At 34.1% G+C, this 17,133-nt stretch overlaps 3 protein-coding genes across 6 annotated transcripts; all 3 read right to left on the reverse strand.

The window, feature by feature from the left end:
* Nucleotides 1-3,061: 3,061 nt before the first annotated feature.
* Nucleotides 3,062-5,243, reverse strand: LOC115967279 (cationic amino acid transporter 5). The gene has a single exon (XM_031086355.1). The coding sequence runs from the start codon at nt 4,949-4,951 to the stop codon at nt 3,188-3,190; it is 1,764 nt and encodes a 587-aa protein (XP_030942215.1). The 5' UTR covers nt 4,952-5,243; the 3' UTR covers nt 3,062-3,187.
* Nucleotides 5,244-5,767: 524 nt separating this feature from the next.
* Nucleotides 5,768-15,044, reverse strand: LOC115966232 (phosphatidate cytidylyltransferase, mitochondrial). Of its 4 annotated transcripts, XM_031085478.1 has the most exons (11): nt 14,831-15,044; nt 11,536-11,650; nt 11,352-11,408; nt 11,195-11,257; nt 11,017-11,085; nt 10,778-10,870; nt 8,267-8,371; nt 8,100-8,177; nt 7,471-7,599; nt 6,543-6,648; nt 5,768-6,311 (listed from the first exon to the last, which is right to left on the reverse strand). In XM_031085478.1, the coding sequence occupies exons 2-11, from the start codon at nt 11,641-11,643 to the stop codon at nt 6,121-6,123; spliced, it is 999 nt and encodes a 332-aa protein (XP_030941338.1). In that variant the 5' UTR covers nt 11,644-11,650; nt 14,831-15,044; the 3' UTR covers nt 5,768-6,120. The 4 variants fall into 4 exon arrangements, with proteins under 4 accessions (XP_030941338.1, XP_030941339.1, XP_030941340.1 ...); XM_031085479.1 differs by lacking the exon at nt 11,352-11,408; XM_031085480.1 differs by lacking the exon at nt 14,831-15,044 and having other exon boundaries at nt 11,017-11,069; nt 11,536-11,627.
* Nucleotides 15,045-15,525: 481 nt separating this feature from the next.
* LOC115966398 lies at nt 15,526-15,990 on the reverse strand. The gene has a single exon (XM_031085639.1). The coding sequence runs from the start codon at nt 15,988-15,990 to the stop codon at nt 15,526-15,528; it is 465 nt and encodes a 154-aa protein (XP_030941499.1).
* Nucleotides 15,991-17,133: the final 1,143 nt, after the last annotated feature.

Raw genomic sequence — 17,133 nt, forward strand, 5'->3', positions numbered from 1 at the left:
TTTGAGTTTTGCTAGATTCAACCCCATATCCCATTTCGAATTGCACACCGAGTTGCAATAGTGATTGAGCTAGCGACCAGTCAGATGAGAATAAAACAAGTAGTTAGGAAGGGAGGCAATGATTCGATGCCATAATCTTTGCCTTCTTCCTTTTTGTCCTGATTTTTCTTAGTTTCTCTATTGATTACGTGTTTTCGTGTGTTTTGATTTGTTTCTTCCTGCATTTTGTTGCTTGCTTTGGCTTAAGAATCCTTCTAGTGCCACATAGGTGGCACAGAAAAAGCCACAACTCACTTATATGGCGAGTTGTGGTTGGTGGAGGAGTGGTGGTAGGACACCCTTCAACCAACCACAATTCACCACGTGGGCGAGTTATGGCTTTTTTTGTGCTACTTTATGTGGCACAAGACTTTTCCTTAGCTTAAACATATACATTGCACACGAAATCATGTAATGTAGAAGTTTGGACTAGTTAAAATTGCCATTGCTTCATTTTCTGAGGTCTCTACCTAAAGCAGCGTATGTCTTTTTTTTTTTTCTTTTTTTTTTTTGAGAAAGGTGTATGCGCCTAATTTGATAGACGAATGTTACTTTGCACCAATATATATGCACTAGATTCAGGGGCAGAACTAGAATTTTATGATTGAAGTCAAAATAATAATAAATATAAAATTGAACCAATTTAATAGTGTCTGTAATAATTATAAAGGGTTTGAGGGGCTAACCATATTTCTTTAGAAAGTTTAAGGTAAATTTAAGATGTAAAAATATAATATTTACAAAGTTTGAGGGGGCTAACCATATATTTTTTGAAAATTTTAGAAAAATTTAAGGGTAATTTTATAAAATTGAAAAAGTTTGGGGGGCTACGGCCCCACCCTTTTTAGTGGGTCCGCCCCTGACTAGATTATAGTGCCATTTGCCGGAAATCTTGAAAGTCAAAATCCAGACTTTCTTTGTCTGCTCTCACATGTTATTGTGTCTAGCCCTCATCTTTGAATAAAGACCAGCTAGCTTACTTCAGTACTTACTAATGTATGCTACTTTAGAAAGAAAAGTCTTTCCTTTTGATTTTTCTTTGCTTTTGATTTCCTCATTAGTCATGATTGTTTTGTTGGTGGTTGTTTTCGCCGCAGATTTTCTACAAGCTTGATTCGGCCTAGCTCAATTTTTATGTGGGCCCAATTCATATATTATAATTTATTTTATTCTTTCAATTATTATCTAAGGCCATGTAACATAACTGAAGAATTTGAGAGAGTGATTTGGAGGGATGAATTGACTCTTTTTGAACCTTTTGCATGAGTCTAAGTTATGCATGTTACTAAATAAGTTAGGAACACTTGCAGCACTTAAAGCTCATGTTAATGGTCAGGTACTCGAAATTTTCACCCAAATAAAAACCTATAGCCCTTGTTATACGTGACTAAAGTTTCAAATACCCTATTTTAGGCCCCTAAAACTAAGCTAACTCCTTGGCCAACTTTTGATGCGCTCTGCCACAAAGGGCAACACCCTTTCGGGTTGAATACTTGAATTAGATGGGAATGTGTAGCCAAGTCAAATTTTGTCAATGAGTTTCCTCATCCATGACTAAAGCAACTCCTCCATTTACGTAAGCTAAAGTATATCTACGATTTTCCACTTGTTTAACAACATAGGGGTCAATAGGTTCACTCCATATGCCAAAAGGCCGAAAACCAGTCCCTAAGGGCATCCTAAGCTAGATTTAAAACGCCCCAATCAGATCAAAAACAAAAGAGCCATGTTTTGCCTCTAAAATCTCATACAACCATGAAGGAGAAACGCGATTTTGAGGCCTAAGGATGAAAATAGTGGTATCAAGGAGTCTTTTTTCTTTAACTCACCACCTCTCTCAAATTCCTTTTTTTGTTTGTAAGTGAAAAGGTATTTCAAAACTAGTGTACTATGCATATTTTCTATCTCTTTGTTGTTTGCACTTTGATTTTGTCCTTCTGATGTACCACTGGCCGCTACTCATTAAAAACTGGAATTTTGGGTTTCATTCTATCAATTTAATCACACATATAAGAATCCAAGGGGAATTTGGAGCTTATTCTAGCAATTCGGCCTTTACACAAAAACGTCCCCGACATTTTGGAAAATCCACAAAAGAGTCACACAGCTAAAACAAGATAAATCATGCCTCTAAAGTTGAAGAATAAAAAAATATGTGGTGTTTCTTCAGCCAACTCAGTCTGTACCCATCCTAACCCATTCTAATTTGCACCATAAAAGTGAGAAAACCCTAGGAGAGTAGATTGAGATTCAGGAGAGCAAGAAAATCATTGTTCCTTTAAGAGAGAGAAAACTCATTCATTCCGTAAGAGAATCCATTGTTTTCTTTTCTCTTTCCCTCTCACTATGTTCATATCTTAAGAGAAGATTTTCCAAACACTCCATATTACCTTCTAAATGATATCCTTTGAGTGATTGGTGCAAGAAATCTTAGGAGAAGCTACACCACAAATCCAGGAGGCCTTGGTGACTTACCATTGGTCGCTTAATGCATAGACTTCTATATTAAGTGAAGAAAGGACTCTGAAAAGTCGGTTGCTGTTGAAGCTTGAAGGGCTCAAGTTCTAGGGGAGGTTTAGGCTTAGAGGTAATTTGTTTAGGAGTCCGTTTCTAATTAATGTTCCCCTGAATTTTATTAGGTTGCAAAGGATGTTGAACTGTGATATTTTTTCTTTGATCTCAATTATTCATGGGGGGGAAAAGAATATGCACTCCAACTGGATAAAATAGACAGCTCTAGATGATGAAAATTGTAAGCAATTAAAAAGCAAGACATTTCATAGAAAGTAAAATTAAGTATAGGACTAACCTTAGCCTCTCTACTAACCCAAGGATGCTAATCAGGAGTAGTAGGCCTAATCAAAAATTTTCTGCATAGATATTATGTAATTCATTTTATTTTAATCAATAAACCACAAATATTCATGTATAGAATAAACTTGAGTGACTTTGATATTCGTTAGTAATGCTTCTTCCTTTCAGTGCATTGCTATGCAGATATATTTGTTTAAACATTTTTACATTGAGAATAACTCTATCTAGACTTCAAATTACCAATTTCAAACACTTGTAGTATCCTAATATGGAACAAAAGTAGGAAGGAAATCTTATTGGGGATTAACAGACTGAAAGGTAAAGTACAATGATCTTAAGGCCCTGCATTTTGCTTGATGTTATCATCATCAATTTTCATAGATTTCAGCTTATCTTGCTGATGGGCCATATCATAAGTTGCATGGAGACCAAAGAATACATAGTATAGTAGCATTACAATGCTGCATATTCCGAACCTGATAAATGACTTAGAACCCAAAGATCCCATGAGAAAGATATTTGTTGCAATTGACAATGATGGAAACCAAGGGACAAGTGGAACCCCCCAAACTTTTGGAGTCCTTTGTTGAGGCACAAACAATGAAATTCCTACAGTACCCAAGAACCAAATAGGAACAGTAATGGTGTATCCAACCCAACCATTAGGCATTAGTCCCCAATAAGCTGCAGTTGCCATTGAGGAGGCAATAATCATCAGCAAGAAGATAACTAGCTTTATAAGGTTAACTTTGGAAGTGACTTCTTTGACATAATATCTCCTCACAAGAAGTGCAACAGCCATCATCATAAAGATAAAGAGTGTACTCACAGATAACAAGCCTGCCAAGACATCCAAACTCGAAAATAAAGCAATACAAGCAGCTAGAATGGTAATCAATAATGTAGCATTTATCGGAGTTCCTGTCTTTGGATGGACAAGAGCAAACCATGGCGGAATCATGTGTGCTCTTGCAATGTGAGTAATATATCGTGCCTGTCCTAATGCTCCTACCAAAAGAACAGTGGTCATTCCCTTTAGAGCACCAAGAGCTACCAAGTACTTAGCCCATTTCATTCCCACGCTCTGAAATGCTACAGAGTATGCTGCATTCCGGTCTATTTCTGAAGATTTCTGCATCATAGCCAATGCAAGTGCCATCAAGCAATATATCACTGTGATGATTGACATTGATCCAAGCAATCCAAGTGGTATGTCTCTGGCTGGATCTTTGGTTTCTTCGGCCATGGTAGCGATATTGTCAAAACCACCATAAGCAAAGTAGACAATTGCAGCAGCTTGAAAGATTCCTTTAGCTCCATTAGGCAAAAAGGGTGTCAAATTAGAGGTTTTAGCATGAGCAAATCCTGCAATTATCACAAATACAATTACTGCAGTGTTAATTGCAGATGCTATCCAATTGAAGTAAGAGGTTTTCCTTGTGCTGATCATTGCAATTGTTGCAGAAATTGCCAAAACAGCAACAGCAATTGGGTCCAGGAGATTATAACCATTGGTGAGGCTTGTGTGAATGCGCAATGAATTAGGTTGGCGATTTAGTAGGGTGGTGAAGTAAGAAGTCCATGCTCTAGCAACAGCTGCAGTTCCAACAATACTTTCAAGAAGTATATTTCCTGCTGTTATGAAAGCTGCAAAGTCACCTAATTCAATCCTTAAGTATGCAAATGACCCTCCTGCTACTGGAATTTCAACTGCAAATTCTGTGTAACAAAAAACAGACAACATTGCTGAAACACCGGAAGCAACATAGGACAAAACAATTGCTGGCCCAGCATGGTCATGAGCCTCTTGGCCAGTAAGCACAAAGATGCCAGCTCCAATGACTGAGCCAAATCCAAACCAGGTGAGATCCCACCAGGTAAGGCATCGTTTCATATCATTTTCACTTTGTTTTCGAAGCTCTCCAATCTCCTCGGCATCATTTGATCGGCTGATGAGACGGTCCTTGAATCGATGACGTGTTTGTAATAGTGCAAATCTATAGGTGCCCCAGTTTTGAAAGGATTCTTCTGGGAAGAAATCCTGTTTTTTCCATCTCCAATAACTTCTTGGTTGAACATCATCACCCACTTCTCCCATGGAACCCAATTTAATGTTTGCCCTATATTGTATACCAATGCTAAAGTGTAGGGTTGGTGCTATTATATAAGCTTTCAGTCAATGTCTCACCAAGAGTGGTTTTATTTGTGAGGAAAGAACTCTGCTATAGATACTTTCTTCAATAATTGATAATGAATCCAAGGTTGTGCTGCCCCACGTGGAATGGTAGAGTTGAAATTGAGAATCCTGACATCTTGTTTTCTATATTGTGGTGGGTACTGAAGTTAAAGGGTTGAGACAAAGAGTCAGCAGCTAAGATGCGCATCTTTTGGAAAAAACACTAGTCCTCTACAGTAAGAGGATATACAGATTCGTCATAACCAACAAAGCCTTATCCATCACAAGAAAACTCTGCGGACACCCACTTGCTTGTTGATAAGTCAAGGCTCAAGAGTCAAGACACCGAGGGTGTGGTGTGGGTGAGGGTAACATCAAAATGGGGCCCTTGCAAAGATTTAACCCAGCAAAATTCAAAGATGATTTTATTTGTTTGAATGATTCTATTTGTATGAAACAATGCAGATCAAAGTCATGCAAATATTTGTATGAAACAATGCAGATCAATGTCATGCAATTCTCCAATAAGAGCAGCTTCCTTGCTTGTGAATACATCTTTGCATCCAAATAAATCAACCTAGCAAGCCCTTATTTCAATGCTCTATGGTATGATGACTAGAATAAAAAGAGTCTGTGGCGTTAGTAGAAAAAGAAAATGTAAAGGTGACCCTGTCAGTGAACAGATTGAAATATGAACAAAGAAAGCATCATTTAACAATGACAAAACTTGTATAAAAAAACAATGACAAAACTGAATTATTACTTCCTTGATTGATTTAGGAGAAAATTCAAAGATCATAAATGTCAATACAAAACTTGCTTTTTCCACCAACCAGAAACTATTCTTGGATTTGTATAACATTTATAGACCTCTTATTTTGCAAACAAGTTGATCAGCAATCCAAGCAAGACCATGTGGAGTGTTGGTGTATGATCTCAGGCTGACAGTGACCAAAACGTCATCCTTCATCATAACTCTTATGTTAAGCCCAGAGACCCAAAGGATTAGGTTCGAGTGTAACTCTGGTTTAGCCTAAACTAGTACATTGTTGCAAATTGTGTTTCAAAAAAATAAAAATGGGTATAAAGTATCATCTCCAGGATTTCCAAGCCTTGCACATTTTGTTAGAAAGATATCTAACAGCAGTAACAGCACCAACTGTCAGTAGACCGGAGATAGCCTGCCTTGTACTTGAAACCATGACTGTTCGCCTCAGAACCTTTTGCATGCATTTTGCAGCCTCTTCTCTTGAGCCAATCAAAACCTCACTTACAATTCGACCTTCAATTTTATTGTTAAAAAAATGTTACTATCAATTCAACATTTGCATTAGTTGAAACTATTGTCTAATTAAGTCTAGCATAGTGATACAATTGCCTGTGACCGGACATCCAGAAGTACGCTTCAAAATGAATTGTCAAAATCAAGTTTTTCCAACTACAATTGAGTGCACAAAGTTGGGATGGGTGCAGATGCCTAGTAAAAACACAATAGACAAGTTGAAGTTCATACCAGATTCAGTAAGCTTCTTCTTCTCTCCTAGCTTCATTCCCATTTGGCTTCTGACCATTGGAGGAAGAGAATTAACAAGAGAGCGAGCTGCTGATAAGCCACAATCCTGTTATAAGAGGTAAAAAAGTATTTTGATTTCTTTTTACAAGTAAAAATAATTTTATTCAAAAGAGGAGATAGTTCAAATACACAATGTTTATTTAAACTTTGGAACCAACTTGGAAATAACAATGTCTTGCTAAATTTTTTATCTTTTGCTTTTTATTAAACGAAAATCCTAATGATAAATGAATTCTAAAAGAACAAGACATTTACTTTAGGAATTTGACATCGAGCAAAAGATTAATCATTAAGTATGCCATCAAGAAGTTTCTGACAACCCGAACTTTATACAATGAAGTACAGATTTTACTATCAGCTCAAATTTAAACTGTTTCATAGAGGAGATGAAAGGCAGAAAAATCATAAACTCAAGTATCAATATATCCAATAGTATCAGCTTTGCAGAATGAAAAAACCTGAGCTATGTATTAAAGTAAATGGTATCTAGACACATAATTAACTAATTCTTATGTCAGTATTGCTTGCCTTGCAGAAAGAAAAACCTGATTTATTTATTTAAAGTAAATGTAATCTAAACAAATATTCAACTAATTCTTATACCAGTATTGCTTGCATGATGATGACTACATCAAATAAAGGAAGTAGAAATTTTTATGCTAAACTTTACAAGTATTCTCCATGGATTAGTTTAAAGCCACATACATATTTGATTCATTAACAGAAGATGAGGCTAGAATGTTGAGGTCTTTCACCATTTGAGCTAGAGTTCATTGGCTAGAAAGTTGAGGTCTTTCTAGAATAGAACATAGAAACTGAAGACATATTGAATCAGCTTTGATTTGAGAGTTCGAGGATCTAAACAAACCTGAGAAATATTTTTTTGGTGACTTCCAGATGATGCAAGTCTCAGAAACTCTTTAGCCTCATACTCTTCAAGAAATGGCTTATAGTTTAACTGGAATAAATCAAACTGCCCTTGTACAATCTTCTTCACCTTGGGCAGCCGGGCAGGTTATAAGAAAGAACAATTGAACTTTAGTAAAAGCAATATATGTTCAGCAATTGGTCCTCTTTCGTCAATGAAATGTCATAACATATATAACTTTCAGTAATATCCCCAATATAAAAATAGAGAATAAAAAGGACATCCAATAAGCAGTTGCAACAGCAAATCATGTAATGAAGTGGAGGTAAACTACTAGAGCTTAAGAAATCTTCCAGTAATTAGATTTGAGTAATATGCCTTCCACAGGCATATCTTGGTTGTATATGCCATATTGGGGCAGATCTAATTGCTAATTGTAGTCCATAAATTTAGCCAATTGCTAATTGCTAAATATGTCTTACAAATCAGAGCAACATATAATTAAATAATTTCAATAGATCCATCAGTTTATGTACATAAGTGTATGTACCAGGCAAGCATTAAGTGTGTTAATGACATAAAAGGCTGGAAGCCATTTCCCTTTAGAGATTTGAGCTGTCCAGCCTTACCTTATTTCTGTCCTCTGCAAAAAGCATACGCAAATCACCCATATATGAGAGACTGCATATTTTGGCATACAGATCTTCCTGCATGAACATATGATTACTAGTGAATCTAATTAATCTAATAATTATAACAATGATCAAGCATTGCTGTATTAGAGAATAAAGCAAACCTCAGTGAATTTTGGTGGCAAAAGGAGGAGGGCCGCAGAAATTGCAGCCCTCAAATTAGCAGAGTTTACATTTTCTATATCCAGATTATCCACAAGTATCTGAACCTGTATGAAAATTTTGAAACTTCCTTGAGAATTGAGATTAAGTAACAAAGAAGTAACCATGTTAGTGATCACAGGTCACAAATACAGGAAAACACAATGCAGAGAGGGTTTGAGATAGCTATTAGCGAACAAAGTTTGAGTAGCAGAAACATTACAGTAAATAAGCAGAAGAACAAAGAATCCAACTAATTTGATCGTACTATAAACAATAAATTAGTCAATATCTATATATTTCCATATTTTATGTAAAATAATATATTTTTGCTTTCCATCTCCACTGTTATAAACTCTAAATGCATAAGATAAGGGGGTAGGAGCAAAAAAAATACCCATTCCTTTTCTTTACAAACTCCCAAACATAGCATAACGCATATTTTCCCAAGGACGGAACTAGGATTTCAAGCTAGGGGGGCCAAAGTATAAGAAGAAGAAAAAAAATTCAAATAAGTATCCATATAATACTAACAAACTATCAACCAAGATCAATACACAAAATCATTGTTTCTTAATACATTAAGATACAATCATTACCAACAAAAACAAAAAAATACAAAATAATATTGTTTCTTAAGAACATCAATTGTTGAAAAAAAAAATTATTTTCACAAACCAAAACTTACTGTTGCTACTTTAACATAACATTTGAAATGTCTCATATAATAGTGTTTTTGATATTTGGTGTTCTAAATACTAAATTTTTACCATTTAGAACACCTAATGCTAGTACTCTAATACTGAGTTGACTGAGATTTTTTATTTTTTATTTAAAAATTTTGTTTTTGTTAAGTTTTTGAATTTGGCAGTTACTAGTTGGGCTAGACTAATTAAAAGGGAGGGAGTCTAAGTTTTTGGAAGAGTGAGGCACAACTCTAGAAATTAAAATATATATATAATCATTAAAAAAAAATCTTTTTTTTATTTTGGGCTAGGGGGGCCCAATTTTTTTTTTTTTCTTTTCTTTCTTTGGGCCAGGGGGGCCCGGGCCCCCTTGGCCCCCCTGTGGGTCTGTCCCTGGATTTTCCTTTCCTATTTGTTACTAGAATACCTTGAAAATTATAAAGTAATGGATATATATTCATTGATTTTCATCATAACTTTTTAAAATAAGCATTTAAATTTAAAGCAGTGGTAGGTATGGTTTGAGAAGTAATCAACTCCCCCACACTTCTTACTGTCCAAAATTTACAATCACTAAGCAGATTTGATTAAACATATAATTGTCGCTTTCATGTCACTGCCAAAAATCAAAATGAAGTTCATTTAGAACATTGTGAAGATAAGTGTTAGAAACAAAAAACCACATTGTCTCAATATTTCAGTGCTTTAAAAAACCTGATTAGAGAAAAGTTCATATTATTTTCTTAAGTTATATTTTGAAAAAGTTGGAAACAAATGACTGAAACATCAAAACCATAATTGTTTTTGGCCCATTATGACATATGAATGCACCAAAAAATTTCAACAGGTGGACCAACCCTATATGGAACTTTAATTTCAATTCATTACTTGTTTAATACATTAAGTTTGTCCAAGGCAAGTCCATACATCCATTGCCCGTCATCCATTTATTAGTCCATATTACTTGACCAGTAGTCAGCCTCAATTTTCTAAGAATAATGTGAATAAGAATATTAGTGATCTATGAAGAGGAAGACCAGTGTTCTGGGCCTTACAATGATTTGATGAGTAAGAGAAACCCTGTTTCAAGCAACCGCACTACACCAAGGCATGGGGTATTGCTGCAGCAGTGGCAAAAAGAAATTTCCTATCGGTAGAAATGGATCTATTTGATGTAATCCTAGCCAAGGGAGGGCAGGGTTTTGCAAGGACTTTCACAAGAAAATATGGCAACTCAAACAGTTCTGCAAAGTTTGTAAAGTTAACAATCAATTTGCTAGCAAGTAAAATTATTTTTACTAAAAAGGGCTTGTAGTAAAAACAAACTAATTAAGTATTCAATGAAAAAGAACAAGCATGATCGGTGCAAAAGAACTCCAAATACTGAAACTTTTACAATTTATTCTTGGTTCAGAAAAAATTAATTTCACATTTTGTGTTGTGTTCTCACAATATGGCATATAATGACGGGAATTAATTATCCAATGAAAAGGAACAAGCATGATCAGTGCAAAAGAACTCTCAAACGCTAGACCCCTAAAAAATCGTTCTTACTTCTTCTGAAAAAATTGAGATCATATTTTTTGATCTGTTCTCAAAGAAAAGTAGATAACATGTATTGGCACAGTGGTAGCAGAGATGGATACAATATACAGACACATCACAAAAACATTGGTAAAAAAGTTCCTTTAGGCAATTTTTTTTTTTTCCTTTTGGTACTCTTCCCAGGCGAAGAAATGTAGACACATAAGAATAAATGTTCTTAAAGCACTAATAGGGAAGACATACTGGTTTTTGTAAACGACCACTCAAGTAGAACCTCTCCCAATTCAGTACATCTTGAACCAAATCATGCATCCGAACAACCCCATATTTGAACATCTGTTGGAATTTATATATGTGAACATTACGTGCCAAATTAGGACATGGAACAAAATATTAATGCACATAAAATTCTAACATGTGGAGTAAAAGTTCACACAAAGTGACAGACACAGCTGATGAGCTTAAGTATCAGATGTTCATACCTTATCATTCCAAGTAACAAAAGGATTAAAGTGGACTCCTACCCCAATTTCATCTGCAATTTCAGTAATCTTACACGTCGAAGAAATATATAGCATCAGATATAACAAAAACAAAACAAGACATGAGCAAAATGAGGCATATTGATTTTTTTGGAAAATAAGAAAGAGAGAGCCATACCAGTTTTGCCCCACCAAGGTGTGCCATCCATGAAGCATAGTGATTTTTGTTCATTTTTAGATTCTTGGTTGCAAAATGAGCAAAATTAAATTTCTATCAAAAATTGTAATATTCTCCACACGGGAATTTCAAAAAAGGGATCAATTCAAAACCTTACCTGAGAATGCCATTGCTCGGGATTTGATACACCAAGAATGTAATCTACCATAGTTGACTACAATGCCATTATTCAATTTCAAAGCAAAATTTAAATAAAAATAAAAAAAGCTTAAACTTGTAAAGTGTAATATTAATAAGGAAAAAAGAACAATAAATAAATAAAATTTTAAATAAAATGAAACCTTTTCACGATTATTTGGATGTAGAGCTGAACCATAGACACAGCAGAAGTCTACAGGAGGAAGAACTTTCAGAAAACTTTGAAGCTCAGTTCTGTCCCCGGTTTCCATAATAACACTAGCAATTACATAAAAAAAAAAAAATAAGCAAGTAAGCACTAACCAGCCCATCTGAATGGAGTTATGCACACTAACCAATAAATAGTGAAAACTTTAAGTGGGTTTTCTGTTACAAACAATTATGCATTCATAAAACATACACAACAAAACACATGCACAAAAGCACATTATTATGCATATTTCATAGAGGAATTTCATCAAACAGGTGAACTGCAACTGAAAAGCATGTAAAGAATTGTAGCAAATAGAAAGCCAACAGAGCAAATTTTATTTAAAATTGCTAATAAATAGAAATCCAGTAGGTCAAACAAAAGTCCTTTCATATAGCCTACACATAAAATTTTTAAGCTAATAAACAACATCAATATATGCTTATGCAACATGAACAGAGTTCACAAACCAAACTCCTACATCAATATACACTTAGTTCTTCAAGTTGAACGGCTGGGCATCTGGCATGAATCAATCAATCTGGTCACAGCAGTTGCCACCATCACAGTCAGGCATTCATTGAAGGTGCCCACCCATTACAGCTGATCACCGCCTCCATCTTTCTTCATGTTTGTGTTTCCTGGGGCTGGGGTATGGGGTGTTCTTTTTTCTTTTATTTTTAATTAGACATGATTTTTTTTCTTTGCATGATTTTTATTTTTTAATAAATTTGGGTGATTTTTATTATTTTTTTTTGGCTTGTTTGTCACTTTTTTGTTTTGATTGAGCATCATTTTTTAACAAGAATATGTGAGTAAATTTATACAAACTCATTTTTTTCATCCCTCTACTTTTCCACTCCCAACCAAACAAAAATTAGGGAATTAAAATCTTTTCTATCCTCCTACTTTTCCATGCTCCCACCAATTTCTATCCTCCCACTTTTCCACCTCTCCAACCAAACAAACCCTTCAAGTTTCAACTCATTTTGTGTTATTTTCAATGAGCCTTCAAATAACTAGCTGCCTAGAATTTAAATGGAATGCTAAATTTCAGTCTTTTAAAAGTTGGCTTCTAAGATGTGCATCGTCGGGTTGAGGAGTTTTTCCACCCAACCTACCATGGTGGGTTAAGAAAATTCAACCCAACCTAATTCATCACAGGGGTTCAGCCCAACCCATGTAGGTCGAGTTGGACCATAGAATGGATAGCTTTATTATTATTATTATTGTTGTTGTTGTTGTTACCCATAGATTGGATAGCTGCTTTATTATTATTGTTGTTGTTGTTGTTGTTGTTGTTAAATTGAGCATTAGAATAACACCCCCACAAATAAGAACAAATTTATAACCAAACAATCATGAGCATAACACCACAGGAACACAAACTATATGAGAAGAACTTAGGTTTTGGGTTTTATTTAGGAAAAGGGGCAAAAAAGTAAATAATAAAATTATATAATATATTTTTAAGTTTTTTAATTTAAAAATATATTAAATGTAGGTGGGTCGGGTCAGGTCGGGTTAGGCGAATTTATAAATCTCATGACCCAAACCAAGCTACTGTAAAAAAATAAAAAATTCATGACCCAACCCTTAAAAAATTAACCCAACCCGGTTGGACTGGGTCGAAGGTTTTAACAGGTTGGCGGGTTTCACTGAACACCCCTGGTTCCTCCCTCCACTTAACCATCATGTAGTTTTCCTTTCTTTTTTTAACTTATACCTCACTTGGTTTTCCTTTTTTTTTTTTTTTTTAATATCCATATTACTCTTATTATATTCTAAAAAATTAATTGTTAATTTGTTAAAATTATTAAAGTGATTTGAGGATTAAAGATTAACATACTAATTGATATATGGACTTATAATTTTAAGGTTAATAATTTATATGATTTTGATCCATAACACACACACATATATATATGTATAAAAACAGCGGAACATTGAAATAAACCAGTAACGAAACATCCCATTCCAATGAACAAACCAAAAAAATTCTAAAACAGTATTCATAACATTAATAATTACCATAATTATCAAATTTTTTATTTAGAGAAAAAATGAAACAGAGCAAAGACCATATTTTTTAAACTTTAGCTTGCCCTAAACAAGTTACTAATTAGTTAATAAATCAATCAAATACCAAAAGATAATTAAGTATAAAAATTCCATTTTAACCTTAAAGTAATTCTATGATTAGAAAGCTTTCATTTAAATTACCACAAACCGTTGAAGCTTATCAAGGCATCAAAGTCAATACAAGAAAAGGGTCACTTGATAGATTAGTAATAGTAACCAAAATACACGATTTCAAAAACCAAACCAGGGATATTTATTTTACATATCATTCTTGAGATTAGTAGCCTTAATGAATTTATTGGCATGAACAAAACATGGATAAGACTTATGAAATTTTTTTTTTTTTTTTTAAATGGCCAAAATACATTGTTGGTCCCTACTCCTTAAACTTTAGCCAATAAACGATTTTAATCCCCGAAGTTTAAAGTGATCGCTTTTAGTAAGCGATCAAGTTTAGACGCTAACATGTCTAATAGAGAGATGACATGTCAATTTTTAGTTTGGCAACGGCATCATTCCGTTAGAGAGAAATGATAAAAAGAAATCACTTTTAAGTTTCTAGGGATTAAAAGTGATCACTTTAAACATGACTAAAATTGCTCGTGGACTAATAGTTGCTGTGGTGGTCGTTTTAGTATTGAGATTAGCCTCAATGAAGTTATTGTCATGAGCAATACATGGATAAGACTAATGAAATTAAAAAATTATAACCCGTTAAACTATATTTGGAATAAACAACAAATATGACTCACACAACATTGCAGAGCATAAAGCAAGCAAGCAACCCATCTGAATAGAGTTAAGCACAACAAATTGATGGCCTGGTCAAAACTTGAAGTGGGTTTCTCATTGCAAACAGTATAAACAACTACGACCAACACAACTTTGCAAGAGTGTAAATCAGTTAAACAAGTAAGCAATAACCAGCCCATCTGAATAGAGTTATGCACACTAACCGATAAATAGTGAAAACTTTAAGTGGGTTTCTCGCTACAAACAATTATGCATTCATAAAACAAAGAAACATACACAACAAAACACATGCACAAAAGCACATTATAATGCATATTTCATAGAGGAATTTCATCAAACAGGTGAAGTGCAACTGAAAAGCATGTAAACAATGGTGGCAAATAGAAAGTCAATAGAGAAAATTTAGAGAGCACCTTGAGGCAAGGACTCAACCACTTCCTTAGCGTCTCTTGACCACGCCGCCTTGCTCCGTTCGGGCTTCAAGCTCAGGCCTCAGCAATCCTTAGCAGCGGTGATTGTGATTTGGCAAGACTGATATTGCATTTGCACGAAGTTAAAAAAGGCAAAAATAAATAGCCCCTACGTATGGTCATTTTTTTCTTTTCTTTTTTCCGAACAGACTTTTTTATTGGATGTGACCATAGTAATATCCTATGTATGGTCATTTGTTATTTCGATTCAAAAAGTTTTATTTTCATCGATTTGGTCTTGTAAATTTATATTTATTGTCACCATTAGTCCTTATTTTATTTTGATAAAAAGTTGACGTTAAGAAACACTTGTGACCAAAAAAGTAAACTTAAAAAAACCAAAATAACAAAAAGTAAAAATTACATGACTAAAATGATAATTGATTAAACTTAAATTGTGAAATTTATATATTTTCCTTTTTTTTAATGATTGTAATATTTTATATATATATATATTGGTATTAAAATATTATCTTTTATCCGTTAATAATAGAATTTCTTGTTTGAGTTTTAACATTTTACATACTAAAATACCCTCATACAAATTCTTAAACTCTCTAAAATACCTCTATCTTTTAGTTAAATAATTTTTTTTTTTTTTTGAGAAAAACTGATCCACTTTATTAATGTGTAGAAAATCATGAAGTTACATCAACATAAACTAGATAAGTAATGTCGGATGGAACAGATTCCATCCAAATAGATAAAGGAAAAAACTTTCTAACTCTCCTAGCTAAAGCATGAGCAACTTTGTTGCCCTGTCGCTTAACATGAGAGAAAAAACAAGTTTGGAACAAACCCCTTAAAGACTTACAGTCTTTTATAATATGACCAATACTAGACCGGTCTGGACAGTGACCCACTAGTGCTTTTACCACAAGCACTGAGTCTCCTTCAAATACCGCATGTCTCAAGCCCAACTCTTCCATGAATAACATCGCTCTCCTTGCTGCCATTGCCTCAAGGACTTCCATAGTCGACGGCATTTCAATTTTTTCTGCTAGTGAGCCCACAACTTGACCCAAATCATTCCGCACCACAACACCAATCCCTGCTTTCTCTTCATCTACGAAATAAGCACCATCATAATTCACCTTATACATTCTTGCAACTGGTGGTACCCAGCACTGTGTCTAAGCCAGTTTTATCTCGGGTCTGCCAACTGAATTTCCATGGAACTCAGTGAGCAATGCTGTTGCCGCATCAAGGATCTTCTCAAGAGGCAAGTGCTGCTCGTTAAAGTGCATTTTGTTACATCTGTTCCATGTTAACCACGCGACAACCATGAATAACTCCATATTTTCTTCCTACTGCCTTGCCGAGAAAACCAAGTCTGCAAAGGAACCCATACTCTGATCTTGGCTTCTTAATTTCTTGAACCTATGACCCCAACAACCCAGCACTTGATCACAGTCTCAAAGAGCATGGCGGACCGTAAAAAACACAAACTGGTTAAAAAAGTAATTTATTGTTCCTAACTTTTAGTCTTTTTACTTTATTTTCTCCATTCAATCTAAAACTTAGTACACTCTCTATCTCATTTTTAAATATTATTCCACGTTGCCTTACCTCTTTCTTTTAAAAAAAATACGCACAGTTATTTATATATCACTTTTAATTTAAATATTATAACACCAATCTAAAAAAAGAATTATTGTATGTGCAAAGCGCGTATGATGAGTCTAGTTTTAAATAGTTACCAGAGTTTTTGATGATGGCTAAAAGTAATTTTAATAGTAAGTTGAAATTAGAACTAATAACAACTAATCACCTTTGATTTGTTGTGGGACAAAGTTTAACTACAAAATTAGTAGTAGTTTAAAGTTACAACCTTACTCAATATATTTTTATTAAAGGTGAATTTTGACAAATCCACCATTGAATTATATTTTCTTCTTATATCCTTCGTGCTTGCAAAATTTCTAAAGAATTAAAGATCAATAACTATGTCATCAATAAATTGTTTAAATTGCAAGTTTTTGTAATTTAAAATTGCATAAAATATAAGCTTATAAATCATATACTAATTAATATTTGATTGGCACAAAATTTAACATATATATTAAGAGTGTAAAGAACATGTAATCCAACTGTTAAATTTTCAAAATATGTAATAATGTTAACAATATTAAGTAAGGTTGTAACTTTAAGTTACAACCAATTTTGTAGCTAAACTTTGTCCTTTATTGTGAAAGTGTTGTGCATATGACATTTCTCTTTAACAAATCCTCAAATGAGTATTATTC

Source organism: Quercus lobata, chromosome 11, assembly GCF_001633185.2.
Source record: "Quercus lobata isolate SW786 chromosome 11, ValleyOak3.0 Primary Assembly, whole genome shotgun sequence".
Classification (NCBI taxonomy): Eukaryota; Viridiplantae; Streptophyta; class Magnoliopsida; order Fagales; family Fagaceae; genus Quercus; species Quercus lobata.

Excerpts from the sequence above, each read along its gene's own strand:
- LOC115967279 (XM_031086355.1), bottom strand. The coding sequence starts at position 4,951 with ATGGGAGAAGTGGGTGATGATGTTCAACCAAGAAGTTATTGGAGATGG.
- LOC115966232 (XM_031085478.1), bottom strand. The coding sequence starts at position 11,643 with ATGGAAACCGGGGACAGAACTGAGCTTCAAAGTTTTCTGAAAGTTCTT. Across the intron at positions 11,086-11,194 it reads ACCTTGGTGGGGCAAAACTG|ATTACTGAAATTGCAGATGA; the intron begins GTATGGCTCTCT and ends TCGACGTGTAAG. Across the intron at positions 8,372-10,777 it reads GTGGTCGTTTACAAAAACCA|GTTCAGATACTTGTGGATAA; the intron begins GTATGTCTTCCC and ends ATTTTCATACAG.
- LOC115966398 (XM_031085639.1), bottom strand. The coding sequence starts at position 15,990 with ATGTATAAGGTGAATTATGATGGTGCTTATTTCGTAGATGAAGAGAAA.